The sequence below is a fragment of the Corylus avellana genome, chromosome ca4 (assembly GCF_901000735.1).
Source record: "Corylus avellana chromosome ca4, CavTom2PMs-1.0".
NCBI lineage: Eukaryota > Viridiplantae > Streptophyta > Magnoliopsida > Fagales > Betulaceae > Corylus > Corylus avellana.
Window position 1 is genome coordinate 17,258,719 of NC_081544.1, and position 17,339 is coordinate 17,276,057.

The 17,339-nt window shown below is 34.0% G+C and overlaps 2 protein-coding genes across 2 annotated transcripts; one reads left to right on the forward strand and one right to left on the reverse strand.

Annotated features, from left to right (window-relative positions):
• The first annotated feature begins 2,283 nt into the window (after positions 1–2,283).
• Positions 2,284–5,340, forward strand: LOC132180004 (vacuolar iron transporter 1-like). The gene is made up of 4 exons (XM_059592841.1): positions 2,284–2,750; positions 2,959–3,044; positions 3,166–3,280; positions 4,884–5,340. Exons 1-4 carry the CDS (start codon positions 2,506–2,508, stop codon positions 5,179–5,181), a joined length of 744 nt encoding a protein of 247 aa, XP_059448824.1. The 5' UTR covers positions 2,284–2,505; the 3' UTR covers positions 5,182–5,340.
• Positions 5,341–8,814: 3,474 nt separating this feature from the next.
• On the reverse strand, positions 8,815–13,295 carry LOC132180117 (heat stress transcription factor A-8). Its single transcript, XM_059592974.1, has 2 exons — positions 12,817–13,295; positions 8,815–9,993 (listed from the first exon to the last, which is right to left on the reverse strand). The coding sequence occupies exons 1-2, from the start codon at positions 13,036–13,038 to the stop codon at positions 9,055–9,057; spliced, it is 1,161 nt and encodes a 386-aa protein (XP_059448957.1). The 5' UTR covers positions 13,039–13,295; the 3' UTR covers positions 8,815–9,054.
• Positions 13,296–17,339: the final 4,044 nt, after the last annotated feature.

The following is a 17,339-nucleotide window of genomic DNA, read 5'->3' on the forward strand; positions in this document are numbered from 1 at the left end:
AGGCCTTTATGTTTTGCCTAAATTTCAAATAGATATCGTATATCACTTTATTGTTAAAATTAACGGTTTATTATCTAGTGTATGTGTCTCATTTGGTGTCTATGTAAGCTCCCCCAGTATCAATGTCATGTCGACAAATACAACGTCATCAACATAAGAAAGAGAAACATACGAAAGACCCAACTCTATACGCATAAAGCCAATCGATATGACCTCCTTGGCGTTAAACTTTTAGAGAAACAAAATATACCCCAATATCAATGCTTATGATACGATCCTAAGTTTCATACATGGTTTAAATATATATAAACTCTTGAGCACTCTCTTCTTATAAGCCGATTTTTAAAGGTGGGTTCTACTCAATATTTGTATCTAGTATTAGAGCTACCACCACGTCAAGGCAACCTATAGGCTATATTAAAATGCATCGGTACTATGTGTATGCATTGTATTAGTATTTACTTATGTAAATTGTACAAATCTAATGGTTAATTTTTTTTATTTATTTTTAAAATAATGATGAAGAAGAAAGATAAAACAATACTAAATAGCATTTATCTTAAAATTATATCGTTAAGGTAAAGCAAAAGGCAAAGACCAGATAATATGAGAAGAAAAAAGAATTGTACCTTATTAATTACATTAGAAAGTAATATCAAAAAAATATTGTGTCATTTACCTTGTGGAAACCATGCATCAAAATCAGAGGTGTTTTAATTACATTTTTCTGTTTTCCGTCATTGTTGTATTTAAAAAACTGAAAATAATATTCCAAAAATAAATGAAAAAGACTTTTTATTGGTGTATTCCTACATATATAATTCATTCTATTCAACGTCTTAGGCTCTTAGCAGAAAGCAAAATGATGCATGACGAATAAAAAAATTATTGGTCTCACTCGGTGCTTGCCAATGGTCTTTGAACCAAATAATACATGTTCCATTCATAAAACAGGACATGGAGTACTTAAAAAAAAAAAAGGGGGGGCATGAAGGGTTGGGTCAAAAGTTAATTTTGTTATCAGGTTTTTGTTTTTCTAAAACTTAAAAATAATAATAAAAAAATAAAAACCATGTGGGTAGCCCAATGGGTGGCCGGCCACCGGGGGTGGCCAAGACCACCTCTGGTGAGATTCCGGGGCCACGACGAAGTCCTCTGGGGGTGGCCGGCCACCACACGTTCAACCTTTTTTTTTTTTCTTTTTTTTTTTTTAATTTGAGTTTTGAAAAAATTAGAAATAAATAGGTTTTTCAATAATTTTAGTTTAATTCCAATTATGAAATATGTGTTGCTATCAAAGTAAAGAATTTAAATAATTATTCAATTTTAACATCTTCTATTTCTAGTAATACCTATTCATTTTTCTAATGAAATACATATTTTGTAAACCAAACGGGCCTAAAAGTTTAATAACAAAGGAGTTGAGATCAATTGATTTTAGGCTTTTAGCCTTAGGCCTCAAGAGGAGACTTGACTCTTTCATTTTTTATTTTTTTTCTTAATCAACATGGCATTTGCTGATGTGGCATTGATATTAGGTTGACGACATAAACATTGACGACTAACATATAAAATGAGAAAATCGTTAACTTTGACAATAAGGTAACAAAGTGATTTATTTGAAAACTTGAATAAAACCAAAGAACCTTATTCTTAAAATTAGAAATTCAAAAATTAAATTCAAATCAACTAAAACCCTAAGGATTAAATGTAATTTTTTTCCAAAAATTAAACACCATAAACATAGTTTTTAACAAACAGCTAGTAATCTTGTATGGCACTTTTTTTTTTTCTTTTTTTCTTTTCTAGCATTTAGAGTCCTTTTGACATGGGAATAAAAAGGAATACTAGGCTTACAAACACATTTTACAAATTAATGTGGCACAACATGATTAGATATGAGATAAATTCAAATTTAAAAAAATTTAATCATATTATGTCACATCAATTTGTTAATTTTTTTTTGTAAAATGTATTTATAAGCCTAACATTTTTCGAGGATAAATGGGTTAAGTATATTGGATCAAGATTCAAGATGTTCATGAGCCTGCCAACAAAACAGCCCATATTGGAAAGAGTAAAGAATCTGTCAGCATACCTGACAGACAGACAAAATGTACGTATAGTGTGAATAACTTTTGAAAATATCAAAGAGTCCAAATGTTTTGATAAAATCCAAAAATAAATAAAAAATTGAGCATTTTGTAACAGCGACAGGTCGCAAACAACCCCGACACAACACAAGAGCCCAACTCCAACCCAAAATATCTTCTTCTGTTTTTTTCCTCTTAAAGGAAGAAACATACGACAGTGTTGGCACAGCAAATAGGCCAAATAAGATCACGCGCAACCGCATCTCTCCCGTGTCTGGAATCTTTCCCCACACGGCCGGCCACACAACGGAAACGGCAAACCCTCCTCCTTTGTTGAATTTATACGCATACAGACAACCTCATTAATCTAACGCTTTCTCTTCTCTCTCAAGCTCAAACCACAGCTTCTTCAATGGCCGCCAGCGAAGAACGAAGAGCGCTTGAACCCGAGAAGCAAAGGCTGCTCAACCAGCACAAAGAGAAGCACTTCACTGCCGGCGAGATCGTCCGTGACATCATCATCGGCGTTTCGGACGGGCTCACCGTGCCATTCGCCCTGGCCGCTGGCTTGTCCGGCGCCAATGCCACGTCCTCCATCATCCTCACTGCCGGCATCGCAGAAGTCGCCGCCGGCGCTATCTCCATGGGACTTGGCGGGTGATCATATATATATATATATAATCATCTCCGAATGATCAGTATTTTATATTACTGTTTCTAACTTTCCCACTACCTGCTTGGTTACTCAGAAAATGTAGGGCAATTAACTTCAACAAACAAGAAAGACAAAATAAAGAAGAAGAAAAAAGAAAAAAAGTTTCATTAAATTTATGTATTTCAAGTGGGTGCATCGGCATTTGTGCAGATATCTTGCGGCGAAAAGCGAAGCTGATCTCTACGTGAGGGAGCTGAGGAGAGAGGAAGAAGAAATAGTTGCGGTTCCTGATACAGGTCCCAACTTTTTTGTTTAATTCATTTCTTTTACAAATTAATGTTTTTTTCCTCCATTAAAAGTGTCGGGAAGAATCTGTGTGATTTATGAAAGCAAAATTGTTTGATTATAAAATTGTAGAGGCGGCGGAGGTGGCGGAGATACTGGCACAGTATGGGATAGAGCCCCATGAATACGGGCCAGTTGTGAACGCTCTCAGGAAGAAGCCCCAGGCATGGGTTGATTTCATGATGAAGTAAGTTTTTTTTTTGGGTGTATAAGTTATAACAAAGGAATTGAGAAGAAGATTGAAAATTTAGATTCAAGAATATCCGAACTTTGAGGACTATATCATTATCATATCCTCTTTATTTGCCATACCTGTTATATCTGTTTAGGCATGACAACTCGGCAATTACAATTGCTTTATCGTATATCTAAAGTTCATGAGAATAATTACAATTAGGTTGTGGTATACATCGGATAATTAATAATTTGCATCCTTTAATAGAAAATAAACATTTCAGTTTAAAATATCAAAAAATAATATAATTCTTCGCACTAAATAATTTTTCTCTTTTTAACAAAATATTTAATAAATAACATACTCATTGATAAAACTATTAGATTCACCGTATTGGTTGGTTTTGAAGACTTTGGCACTGAGGGTTAAGAGGTAGGTGGGGAAATTAAAGGGAAGATCAGAGGATGTGCTCTGAAAGTTGATTCATATTTATTGACAATTGTTTTTTTGGGTAGGCTAGCTAGATTGGAAAGAACGGTTCCACTGAAATTCTGTGATGACCGAATACAAGAAAAGGAACTTTTGGTTTTGTAATGTTGCTTAAAAGTTGATTTTACTTTTGAAATGTGGCCAAGCCCATGTGGTCTGGACCCCAGTTTAAAATAAAGTGGAGGAATAATGATGTCGACTTGAGTTGAGTTCTTTTATTTTATGGACAAAGTTTTCTTTTAAGTTGAGTTGGAAAACTTTTCTTAAATTTAATTTATAAATGTGACATGTGTTTCTTAACATATAAGATGTACATGTTTTCCTTAATAGCAAGGACACAGTTGAAATAAATTTTATTAAAAACTCATTTGCATCTCACATGTTATTAAAAAAAAAAACACATATCACTTTATAGACTAGATTGAAGAAAATTTTTCTAATTCAATTTGAATAAAAAAACTGTCCTTCTATTCTTTTCTTTTTTTTTCTTTTTTTTTTTTTTTTAATTTTTATTCAATATTGGAGAGAGGAAAGGGGAGTTGAGTTGAGTTGAGGCCGTTTGATTACAACATCCTTTTTTACTTTCCCTTCTTTTAAGGCATTAAAAGAAAGTTTAGGCGTATATTTATCCATTTACCTTTCATATTTGGTCTTATTTTAGTAATTAGTTACTAAAGGTTCCCTTATAACTAAAGTGGGTGGTCAGGACAATCTGCCATGCTTTAAACCAAAGAAAGAAAACCAACAAGAGAGAGATGTTCATCAATCATCATCATCCTTGGCCTGGGGTTATACTTACTTACAACCTCAAAAAAAGGAAAACAATAAAAATAAAAAAGTTTAGGTAGCCAGCGTCCAGTCCAATCAAATAGTGTACTACTAAATCACCCAAGTTTAGGGTCAGATTGTGACCCCTCTAGTTAGGCCTAGCATATATTATTAGAAAATAATATAATTTAGTAAACTGTTATATGATTGTTATATAACTAAGATAACGTTATGCTCTTGAATTTTTCATTAAACTATTTTTTTTAGAAAAAAACCGCTAAATATGTTTTCTCGTAACAAGTATTAAACGTGCTCACAACAAAATAAAAAACACGAAAAACCCTTTTGATTGATGCAGGTTTGAACTTGGATTAGAGAAGCCTGATCCAAAGAGAGCACTACAGAGTGCACTCACAATCGCAATTGCTTACATCTTGGGTGGATTTGTGCCGCTGGCTCCTTATATGTTCATTCCAAGGGCTAGAGATGCTGTGGTTGCTTCTGTTGCGGTGACCTTAGTGGCATTGCTAATCTTCGGCTACGCCAAGGGCTACTTCACAGGGAATAAGCCCATCATCAGTGCCTTGCAAACTGCTCTCATTGGAGCCATTGCTTCTGCAGCCGCTTTTGGCATGGCAAAAGCTGTCCATCCATAGTCTTCTAGCTACCATTCCATAATAATAATAATGCTTCTTCTTCTTCTTTAGAGAGTTTTTGGCTTGTAAGTATGTATCCCTTCTGGCTTCTGCTGTGTTTCAAAACTTGGACATTTCTTTGTTTTTATCCTTCTAGTTTGATCTTGATTTACAAGAGTATCTCTACTTCTGTGAAACAATGGCCCTTGTCAAAGTTTGGCTAAGAGAAAGAGCAACTTAAATGGATAAAATAGTTATTATTCTTTGCCTAGAGAAAAGGTGAGAAAGATAATAACAATAAGGATTGGGAGAAGAGCTCGCTGTTTGAGCCCTTGCCTGCGCAAAGGGTCCTACAAGTGGGGTCCTTGCTCGGACAAAGATCTCATACTTGGTGGGGTGAAAAACAGTTACATTAGTGGTTATTGGTTAAAATCGCTAACCGTAACTATCTAGACGGTTAGTAAAATTCGCTAATCACCTAGGCGGTTAATCGGCGGTTATTAGTTAATAACTCTAATAACCGCTAACCGCTTTTTAAAAGATTTTTTTTAAAAAAAAAAAAATCAAAACGATGTTATTTGTATGATAATACGATAATACCTTACTACATACGACATTGTTTCTAGATCTTTATATATATTTAAACACAAAAACAACATCATTTCATGAATTATATAGACGGTTTTCAAAATCTAAAATTGCTAACCGTAACCACCTAGGCTTTTTCAAAACCTTTTCACTCCTAGTATGCACTAAAAAGATAAGAGGTTTTCAAACAAATAGTCTGAAAACATTATATAAAACTTACTTGAAAGAGTTGAAATTTTCAAATGCTTCAAATACTGGATTTCATAAGCTACATCCGAAATATTACAATGATAAAATTTAAAGGTAGGATTCCAGTGTTTGCTAGGTGGATGCAAGAGATTTTTCTAAGGAAAGATGTTGTTCCAATTGTGCTGTTCCATACAAAAGAAAGGAGTTTTTAAATAGGCTCCAAAAAGGGCATAGTACAATATTAAATTATTCAATAAACAGTGCAAAATAGTTGATAGTGTTGATTGTAAAAGTGCAAGAGAAGTTTTACAAAAAGATGTTAAAAATCTTTGCTAGATGGCAGGCAATTTTAACTTCTTTTGAATTTAAAATTGAATATATAAAAAGGAGAATCAAATAGTATTCCTGATTTTTTAACTCGTGAATTTCAACAGGGAAAATGAATAAGCTTGACAGATCCAAAACTTAGAATCCTGGAGATTATTCAATGACTAAGCCCTCCTCACCTTCACCACAGAATAATCTATCCCCTTCTTTCTCTTCTCCCTCTATGAATCTTGGACCAACTACAGCAACTCAGAATAAGTTTACAGTTTTAAGGAATGGACATTAATTTCCTTCAAATTGAGTTGGAAAAAACTTTCTTCGACTAGTCTCAAAAACTGCTATGTGTCTTAAAATATGTGCAAATCAAATGTTTTTTTTTTAAATACTAACAGATGAAACCACCATTAACTACTCTCTCTCTCTCTCTCTAGTATTTAAAAACAAAACATGTGATTTGCACATGTTTTAAGACACATGGCAACTTTTGAGACTGGGTTGAAGGAAGTTTTCTCCAACCCAATTTAAAGGAAATTTATGTCCTTAAGAAATTATCCTCCTCTCCTTTACCTTCAAAATTAGCCCCATATGTCCAAACAACATCATCCTCATCCAAAAGTACTTCTCCAAAATTAGATAGAATGATCAGTTCTTCTCCTACACCAACTTTAGCCACCTTTTCCCAACCTCTCAAATTTTGCATAGGTCCAAACAACCCAAATTATTTGCTGTAGAACCAGAATATCAGCATATGAAGAATATCATAGAATTAGTCACAGAGGCTTCCCCCCTGGATGGTATTTTATGCCAGAAGACCAGAATAAATCCCAAAATTTTTATGAATATATTCTTGTTGATACTCGATTAGTAATCATTTCTCACACCCCTTGCAAATTTGATCTAGAGCATAAGAGAATTGCCTTTTCAAAATATACAATTAAGAATATTCTTTCTCCTGCCAATTGGGGTAATAACCCTTGGAAATCAAGACAATTTTCGCATCCTTTCATTCCCCAATCATATAATTATTTTGATTATCAAAAAGCTTGGTACAATACATTTTTCTTCTAGAATGATAGATACCAACATTCATGGTTTTTTATTTTTTATTTTTTATCTTTGACAGAGTTCATGAAATCCAATCATTGCCATTATGATTTGATTTTTGGTGGAACTTGTTTGGAGATGAAACCAGTATTATGCCCCCTCCTCTTGTTCAAAAATTCACTGAATATTCTAAAAATAATCATCCTCCTCCCTTGGCAAAATTTCCTCAATTCTATTTCTTTCTTCATTTTAAAATTCATTGGATTATGGCATGGGATTACAATTTCCTTTTTCCAAACAACGTCTTTGATCCCCAAATTACTGAAAATAATATTAAATATGTTGCCAGAACAATCTCAGTGAAATGGTGGGACAAGTTTACCTATGAAGGAAAGAGGATAGATATTATTACCTCAAACCCCTCCTCCAAACTTACAATTTGAAGAAAGAGAGTTAGGAAGTAGAGCATCTTTTACTTCATATGCTCATTATAAATGGAATATTGATGAATTATTTGAATATGAAATCTTGAATGTATTACATGAAATGACCATGGTTGCTAATATTTATAAGCAAGATAACAGATCTGATCATCAGATAGCTAATTGTATTATTACAGGATTTACTAGTCAGTTAAAAGGATGGTAGGATAATACCCTTAGAGATACTAAGATGCTGCAAGACAGGCAATTCTAAATGAATTAGGACAACCTATAATGGATGCTGTGAACACTTTAATATTAGCCATAACTAATCATTTTGTTGGAGATCCTTCAAAATACAGAGATAATGTCAAAGATCGTTTAGAACATATTAGATGTCCAACTTTGACAGATTTTAGATAGTATAAGGATGTTATTTTATGTAGAGTATTAGTTAGAATAAATATAACAACTGCAGGTATCTAAAAGGAAATTAATCACCTAACCAAGAAGTTTGCCACGTATGGTAAACGATAAACTAAGTATGGAAAGTAGAAATTCAAAGAAATTTCAATGTCATGTGGTGATTTTCGCGATATTTTGTTTCCTTTGATGTCCCCGTCACACTCTCGTACGAACGGGAGTGCAACCAGTAGATTCTACAAGAGCCCAAGGGCTTCTCAGTCACTTTTCCGTTGGGCCAGACTCCCAAGAGGGTCGTTCGCAACCCCGTTCGAACAGGGTGCAAACAGGCTAGTTGGTCCCTCTCCCAATGGTTCCGGTCACACTCCCATTTGGACAGGGGTGCAACCGAGCCTTCCTGCCTCGCTCCATGGTTGTGCTACATTAATACAAGATGTGTTTTTTTTTTTTTTTTTTTTCGACATGTCCACACAAGAAAGGGGAGGGAGATTCGAACTAGTGACCTCCACTTCATTAAGTGTTACAAGATGTGTTAACATAATGATATTTGCCAATAAGGCATGTTAGTCTGTTAAGAGTAATCAGCACATGACATTTCGACTAACACAACAAGATTAACATGAATAACTTAAAAATTCACCTAGTCTAAAAACAAAAAAGATAAGTCTCATCAATCGCGATTAGGAATTTTTCATTAAATTTTACTTTGTGAAAGAAAGAAATAGCAAGAGCCAACTTACATTTGATCAGATAATGAGTACTGTAAGAAAGTTGGTTGTAGAACGCTTTTATGATGAATAACATAGTAAGGGTGTTAGAAGAGCTCGCAAAACAGGTCCCATTTGCTCATTAGAAGTTCAAAGTGCTGCCATTTCTCCAACTAAGCCTTATAAACTGATTATTACATTCCCAACTTACTTGATTTCTCCATTTCTTTAATCAAAAGTTCAAAATTTTCAGATGTTTCACACTGGCTTCCAGACTCTGTCGATTCCATCTCCATCCCAGAATCAATAGGCTCTTCACTATCCATCTTTCTGTCTTCAGTATTTTTTATAAAAGGGGTGGCTAAAAGAAGCTGTTCCCATGAACCATCATCCGGTAAATCCGGTAGGATAAATGAGGCATGATTATCTAAAGAACACTTTTTTTCATCCATAAGAAGCTGTTCCCATGAACCATCATCAGGTAAATCTGGTAGGATAAATGGAGCATGATTATCTAAAGAACACATTTTTTCATCCATAAGCATTTTCAAAAAATCAGCATTCAGAAAAAAATCTTTCATCCCATCAGGAGGAGGATTAATTTCTTGTTTTTTTTCTGAACCTGGGGTTCGTATCTGTACAGGTTCTGGTGTTTCATCCACTGGTGGCTGGTACCTTATTATCATCCCATCAGAAGCTAATGGTCTATCATCCTCTGTACCCACTTCAAGAATATTGGCCGCTTTAGCCATGCGCCAATTATTTTCTTTTGGCTGAAGCAGCTGAACTAAAAACCCAGGGTTTTGCATGGCCATCACTAAGAATGACAGTATCTGCTGCTGATTCTTTTCCATTCCTTGAAGGCGGTCTCTCAAGAGGAGCAACTTATTATCTGAAATTTCCTGGTGCTGCCTAAGATTGACCAACTCCTGCGTAAGAGCATTTTTATCTGTCTTTAAGTTCTCAATTTCCTTCCACAGATCTAAGTTTTCAATCTTTTCTCCTGGTTCATCAGAGTTTTCAGGCTGCTGTGACTTTTTCCTTCTACAGATATTCTTCAACAAATGTTCTTGCCCTCGGACAAATCCATCATTTGCAAATTCCCAGCGGTCTGCATCAATTTTTCTAAAACCCTAGAAGAAAACCAAAGTTACTAATTAAATGAGCACTGGCTGATGCTTTACATAATACACCATTATTTAAAGGCATACACAGAGAGAGAGAGAACTTGTAATATGTGTGTGTTGCTTGGGTTTGTACACCACTTCAACTCATCATATAATTCATGTTTTAGTGTACATCATTTATACAAGCATATCTATTTAAAATGATCCACTAACTTGCAATTTATCTGAATTTCAACAAAATACTGTTTAAAAGCATTTTCATCCATTAGCCGCGAGTTGAACTTTTGTATGTCCAAGCTAGCCAAAGATAATTGGACCATCTTCCTTTTATTTTCCTGCTTTAATTATTTGTTTTATTTTATGAAACCCAGATTTTACATGGGAAACAACTGTGCCTTAAGATAATCTCATGGATCACCAGAACAACTTTACCATGCTCTTCATAAATACAAAAAGCATTAGAATTTGGCATATATTACACGAGGTTCCTATTACTTTAAGTGCAAGATAACTATCTAACATAGTTACATTGTTTTGACCAGTGTTTGTTCTTGCCAGTTGTGTGATAGAAGCCCAAAATAATACCTGACCTTGTGATAATATTGTATTATAGAAGAGAAATCATTTAAGCACATTATGTACCACAGAAAATTTCCTAGAGGAGGACTTCCAAAGTGTTATTCTCTATCTCAGACTTATGCAGGGGAGCTGCATTGTTTAAAAATTCCCAGATTTTACAATTAAAACAAGAGGACAGACATGCAAGAGCAATTATTATTATTATTTTTTAAATTGATTCAACAGACCTGCAACGATATTAAAAGTAATTGCTTAAAGGGTATGAAAATGGATTTTTCTTTTGCTTACTTTCATATAAAAGTAAGCTATGCTATCACCCTCTACCCTTACAATAATCTAATTAGATTCCAGAGGTGTATCTCCATTACATTGGAGTATTACAGTTATTTTTAAGGAAAATCATGACCAGATGAAGGCTGGTAAGGAGTATTTACACAGCATAAAACTAAAATGACCAGTAAGTTATGGACAAAAAAGATGAAGAAAAGATGGTATTTGATAGCTTGTTAAGAGCAACCTCAGACATGCAGCCTGAAAATTCTTGTATTCAAAACTTAGCCTATTATGCAACTCTAGGACTGATAGGCATGTCTAAGCACTTGGCATTCATTAAATAGGAATGTTAGAAAACCATTAGGGTGATAGATGGTACCATTAGAAACCGGTAGGCACAACATTTTATGTAACAGCTTTTTTGAACCAAAATTATCAGCTAAAATTTGAAAGAACTCAAGTGCTGTGACACAAAACTGTAATAAACTCTGTAACCCCTAAATTAGGTATAAGACAAGCAAGCAAGACAAAGTCCTAGGCAAACTTGACTAATGACATAATGGAATGAGTTCTTCAAAATCATGAGTGATACAACACTAGTTTCTTTGAAATGTTAACAAAGATAATCACATATAATATAGGAAAAACGGTAACTTTGAAAGCTTAAGCTAGAGTTAAACTTCATCATCTACCAATAAAAGAGTCACTTGTGTTCATGCAATGAATTTTTATAACTGTTTTTACATTATAGTAGAAATTCTTCAAGAAGTGCGGTTGCATTTAGTCTGAGCTATTAACCCTTCCTCATTTCCCAATCACCAATAGTGGAGAGCCACACCCAGGTATACAGATATGATATTATCATTTGAAATGATGCATCATTCATGTCAAAATAATGAATGAATATTTTTATTCCATTACAAACAAGGATACATTTCTGCCTTCCAAGTACCTAGTTACCTTTCCCCAACAGAAATTTCAATAGCCAATAACCAAGTATCTGCATTACCAAGCATGGTGAGCCCAATTAGACCCCAAATAAAGAAAAACAAAAGGCTCCACAAGTTCCAAGAGAAATTAACCATGCTGGGGTGAACGAAATCATCTTCCATCCAAATTCAATTGTGTTCTCTATAGGGCGATCAACAAGACCAATTTTTTTATCTTAAAACCAATTTTTTGATAAGTAATATTGTATAAATAAATAAAAAGCACAATGCGTCCCTAAGTGCACAGATAGTATACAAAGGAAAACCCGCAAAATCCCACAAAATCTTAAAACCAATTGTTGGAAGTCAAAGGGATAAATAACAACATTGCACCCTTTCTTTCCTTATGATGGGACTAGTCACTCTTCGCATAAGTTGATCACACTGCCTACCAGCATCTCATCTTTCTCTGTATCCCACACCAAACCTTATATCAAAAAGTTTTACATTGCAGGATAGAAAATAGTAACTTGGTAAAAAACTTTCCCCTCCTCACACTCCATTCAACAAAGAGGCAGAGAATTCCATATTACAAAGAGATACCATCATTAACCAGAGATTATTCCTTTCATTCCATGCTATTCTATATCTCAAAAATTCAATTCCCGCATCCATCTTAGAAAAAGCAATTCTAAATTGAATTCTCCAATTGCAAGGAGATACAATCATTGACTACAATGTATTTTCTCTCAATTCAAGCTCGCCTAAATTCACAAAAATTGAATCCACAAATCCAATTTAGAAATCACATGTAACATCTCCTTTTCTTCTAGACAATTTTGATGCAGACCCAATACCAATAAGGAATTGCCAAACAACCCAGTACAAATTATAGCACAAACAGCGCACAACAATTCAAAAACCCACCATAAAAACAAACCCAATTACACAATCAACCACAAAACAAAATCCAACAACACAAAAGCCAAAGCAAGCGTAATTCATAAAGCAATAGAGGGTAAAATAAAAGCACAAGAAGCAGACGTACATAGATGTTGAGTTGCCTCATGAAACTTGAGAAATTGCTATGCTTGAAGTACTTCGGAAGCAATTGGACCGATAACTCTGTCGTGTCCCAGATGACAAAGCTCCCACCCGTCTGACTCCATGATATGATCGAGTCCGTGGCCTCGTCGTCTACCATCTCGTAGCATTTCTTCAGAAACGGCGCCACCGAATCCGACCCATTCTCGGCCGATTTCTTCACCATCGTCCACGAAACCGAAAACTCGGAATTCGATCGGAATTCGCAGTAGATGTTGGAAACAAAGCAAGTGAGGAGGATGGGTTTACACTTTACAGTACACTTTCTACGTTGGAGTGTGTGAACTGGTTTGGAATAAGAAATGGGGTGCGGCTCTCTTTGCGGTCTGTGTGGTGAGGTCCGTACGGTGAGATAGTTTCGGGCTTCTAGCAATAGGGGGGCGACATGTGGATTTGACTGAAGGAAGCTACGTGGGGAGAGCGAGGTGGACTAGACTTCCGAACGGCGATTGGCAGGGACATGCTCGGGCAACTATAAATAAAGAAATTCTATAATAAGAAAAGGACAAATATATATATATATATATATATAAAACATTCCCAATTATTTATACAATTGGGTGCTAATTCTAAGGCAAAAGTGTCGATAATACATTTATTTATAGACGACTATTTATATTTCAAACGATCGTTGTGAGCATTTATATTAAGCTATTTTAAATTTGAAAAAAATAATTTTTTTTTTTTTTTTTTTTTTTAATTTGAAGAGTCACTTTTAAAATGAATCAAATATCAAATTTTTTATACTTTCTTCTATTTTAATTAAATATTATAATTTTTTGATTTTTGATTTTTTTTTTTTAGAAAGAAAATAAATATATAAAATTAAAAAATAAAATAACTTTTATTTTTCGGCACGTGTATTTAAAGAGCCTTATTGATCAAAACTAAATTTAAAATAAAGTGGAGAGCTTGTTAACGTCACTCTTGGTAAGTATTTTCAAATTTTTAAAGAAAAACCGAATTTAAAGAGTTTAATGTGAATGTTCTTAGAGCATCTCTAACGGGGTTTATAAATTAACTTTTTGGTTAAATTTAATTATTATGCTCAATTTTTACTCCAACGTAAAATAAAATTTTTTTCTTATTACTGTTGCAGTAAATTTTTATATTTACTGCAGCGCCTGTTAGTTTTTTTTTTTTTTTTTTTTTTTTTATCCCTTCGCTCTTACTGTTTCTCTCTCTCCCTCAACACTAGTTCGTTCTCTCCCCATTTCTGAGCTTCCTGGCGAGAAAAATGGCGGGCAAGAAAAGCACCTCAACCCCCACCACCAAAGAACTCTTCAATGCAAATCCATAATCCACCGAAGTCTTGAACCCACCAAGTCATGGGTATGACGCCTACCCACCGCATACACTGTCGCCGTAGAAGAAGCACTTCCACCAAGCCATGGCTATGAGGTTCAATGTGGAAATGGAATTCAAGAGAGATGAGGGCTTGGTTTTGTAGCCCATATCTGATATTTCCAACCCATCACGCCAAGAGATGAGAGATGGTCTCATCGAATTTTTATCCCTACATTTTATGGTCTGATGATTTCCAGGTGTTGATTTATTGGTCTGGTTACGCTGAGAGAGATGGGGGAAAGAAGATCTGATTTTGGGTTGCTGATAGTTTTGTTGAGAGAAAGAGGGAGTGAGGAGAACTTCCCATCTCTGGTTTGCCGAGAGAGAGAGAGAGAGAGAGAGAGAGGAGAAAATGTAGGATAAAAAATTGGGTAAATATATTAAAAATTTCTAAGTCCGCCAAAATTGAAAGAGAAGTTATAGAGAGCTAAAGAAGTATCCAAAAAAAATTTCAAATTGACATGGCTAGAATTTTGAAAAGATTTTTCATTTTAAAATTCTTGCTACTTCGGTTTGGAAAGAATTTTGGACACTTCTTTTTGGCTCTCTAGCACTTCTCAAACTAAAAATTCCTTAAGTTTTTTTTTTTTCAAATTTTTACTCATTGGATTAATCGAAAAGGTAAATAAATTCACATCGTTATATATTTTCTAATTTTTTAACGATTGTCAGTCCCAAACAAAACGCATTATTTTACCTCACTTTAAAATATTAATTTTTTATTAACTTCATTTTAAAATTTAAATCTAAAAATTAAAATAAAATAAAATAAAAATGAAAGGGTCACTTGTGGTAGGGCTGCCACCCTTGGCCACTCCCAACCCCCTATGGAGTGGCTTGCTTGGCAGGGGTGGGCAAGGGGTGGCTTGCGGCCACTCCAAACCACGCAAACCACCCCTATCCTCCCAAGGTGAGCCACCCCATGGGGTGACCCGCAGGCTACCCCAAACCCTTGGGGTGGCCGCAAGCCACCTCATAGGGGTTTGGGGGGGTGGCCAGAGGTGGCAGCTCCACCGTTGGCCACCCTTTCAAATTTTTAATTTTTAATTTTTATATTTAAATTTTAAAATTAAATTAATATTTTAAAATGAGGTGAAAAGATGTGTTTTGTTTGGGACTGGCAGACGTTAAAAAAGTTGAGAAATTTATAACGGTATTGATTTATTTGCCTTTTTGATTAATCCAGTGAGTTAAAATTCAAAACAAAACAAAAACGATAAACACTAAGGAGTTTCAGTTTTGAGGTGTTGCTCAGGAATTTATAATATATTTACCTTAAAAAATAATAAAAATAACAATAAAAATATTTTTTTAAAAAAGTAAAGAGTCAGAATAGATGTTCTGTTGGGGGAGGTAGTGAAAAACTAGTAGCTAACGAAAAAAAAGTTGTAATTGGAGTAGTTAAAATAACCATTGCTGCTGGAGATGAGAAAATATACATTAAATTTAGTTTAAATTAGTAAACTGTTATTAATAATGTTAAGAATTTAATGTGTCTTTTAAATGTTTATAGATACCTGACACTATTTTAAATGGGTTAGATGATATTTCTTTCAGACTGATTTGGAGAAAATTTCTGTCATTTATAAAAATGTAAAAAATAACTTATTTTAGAGACAAATATCAATTTAATAGAATAACTTTTTTAAAAAATAAAAATCTAACTTGAAAGAATTTTATCCATCTAAAATTAAAGTATTGCATTTTAATTAGTACTTAGGCCGAAAAATATAAGCCTATTTCTTACAATGCCCACCTCTTAACTTTCTCTCACATCACTAACTAATTTCATTACTAATATCTTTATTTGGGCATAACATATGCTAAATAAAATACCCAAAAAGTCAGAATTGATGAATAGGGGCATGTTAAAAAAGAAAAGCATGAGATAAAACAATTAAGTTCAGAAAAGTACAGTTAGACAAAAATACGTACATAAAAAAATGTATTTTATTCATTACTTTCTTCCGAGTACATCCAGCTAATAGCTATTGGGGACTAAAATAAAAGCTCTAATGATAAAGGGCACGCTGGCATGCATGAACAGTTCATGCACGTCCGTCAATTTTTTTTTTTTTTTATAATTAAAATATTTAAAAAAAAAAATTTGGCTAGCGTGCATGAACAACGTGACCTAAATCGTTACTCAAAGAAAAGAAGAGAAAAGCTTGAGATTGATTTGTCATTTGCAGGGCCCATAGTACAAAAATTGATATTTTCTTAAGGGCTTTCAAAATTCTTGGGGTTGCCATGATCCCCAACACAAGGTGTAGGTCCGCCCCTGCGCATATGTATGTAATGTAACCTAGACAAATGACAAACTGATAATAACAAATACATATGCAGCCATAGTGAAGGACTAACTCTCTAGTTTCTTCTTCAGCTAATATATTCAGGTGCAAGGACGTGTATTTGCACACAAATATGTTAATCAATGACAAAAATTGTTGCTTGAAAGAAGGAGAGAGAGGTGGGAGAGGCAAAGATCATTGGAGGAGAAGGAGAAAAAAAAAATATTAGAGAGAAAGAGAGCGAGAGAAATAGTAAATAAATTATATAGATATGTAAACAGTGCAGGCTACATGTAGCATGACACTGTGCACAAATACATTTAAAATGAAAAATCTAATTTGATGTGGGGGCCCTTATACTCATTTGCTTAGCCATTTTGCATAAAAGTGCAATATGACTAATCCAATATGAGTGCTTTACGAGGTGTAAATTTATAACTTAGATTCTTTTTGTTTTGGCGTAAAATAATTTTTAGAAAATGCTTTTTATATTTTTCGAGTGTTTTGTGCAACATAAAATAATGAGTAATGCTAGGCACCATATTTTTATCATATTTTTATCCTCCTAAAGTTGATGTGGCTTTTAAAATCACCATTAAATTTTAGATGAATCATACTTGAATTTTGATCTAATGGTGATTTTGAAAGTTACATCAATTTTAAGAAGATAAAAACAAGATAAAAATATTGTCCCTAACATTACTCTAAAATAATAGTTAACGAAAAATATTTTCAGTTTAATTGAAAAAACCTATTTAATTTTCAAAAAATAGTTTCCATTTTTTAAAACCGTAAACTATTTTTCAAGTTTGAGTAACTCCTTCTCAAA

Coding starts and splice junctions, on each gene's coding strand:
- LOC132180004 (XM_059592841.1), top strand. CDS start 2,506: ATGGCCGCCAGCGAAGAACGAAGAGCGCTTGAACCCGAGAAGCAAAGG. Junction 2,751..2,958: donor ATCTCCATGGGACTTGGCGG/GTGATCATATAT, acceptor GCATTTGTGCAG/ATATCTTGCGGCGAAAAGCG. Junction 3,045..3,165: donor AGTTGCGGTTCCTGATACAG/GTCCCAACTTTT, acceptor ATAAAATTGTAG/AGGCGGCGGAGGTGGCGGAG.
- LOC132180117 (XM_059592974.1), bottom strand. CDS start 13,038: ATGGTGAAGAAATCGGCCGAGAATGGGTCGGATTCGGTGGCGCCGTTT. Junction 9,994..12,816: donor TGAGGCAACTCAACATCTAT/GTACGTCTGCTT, acceptor GTTTTCTTCTAG/GGTTTTAGAAAAATTGATGC.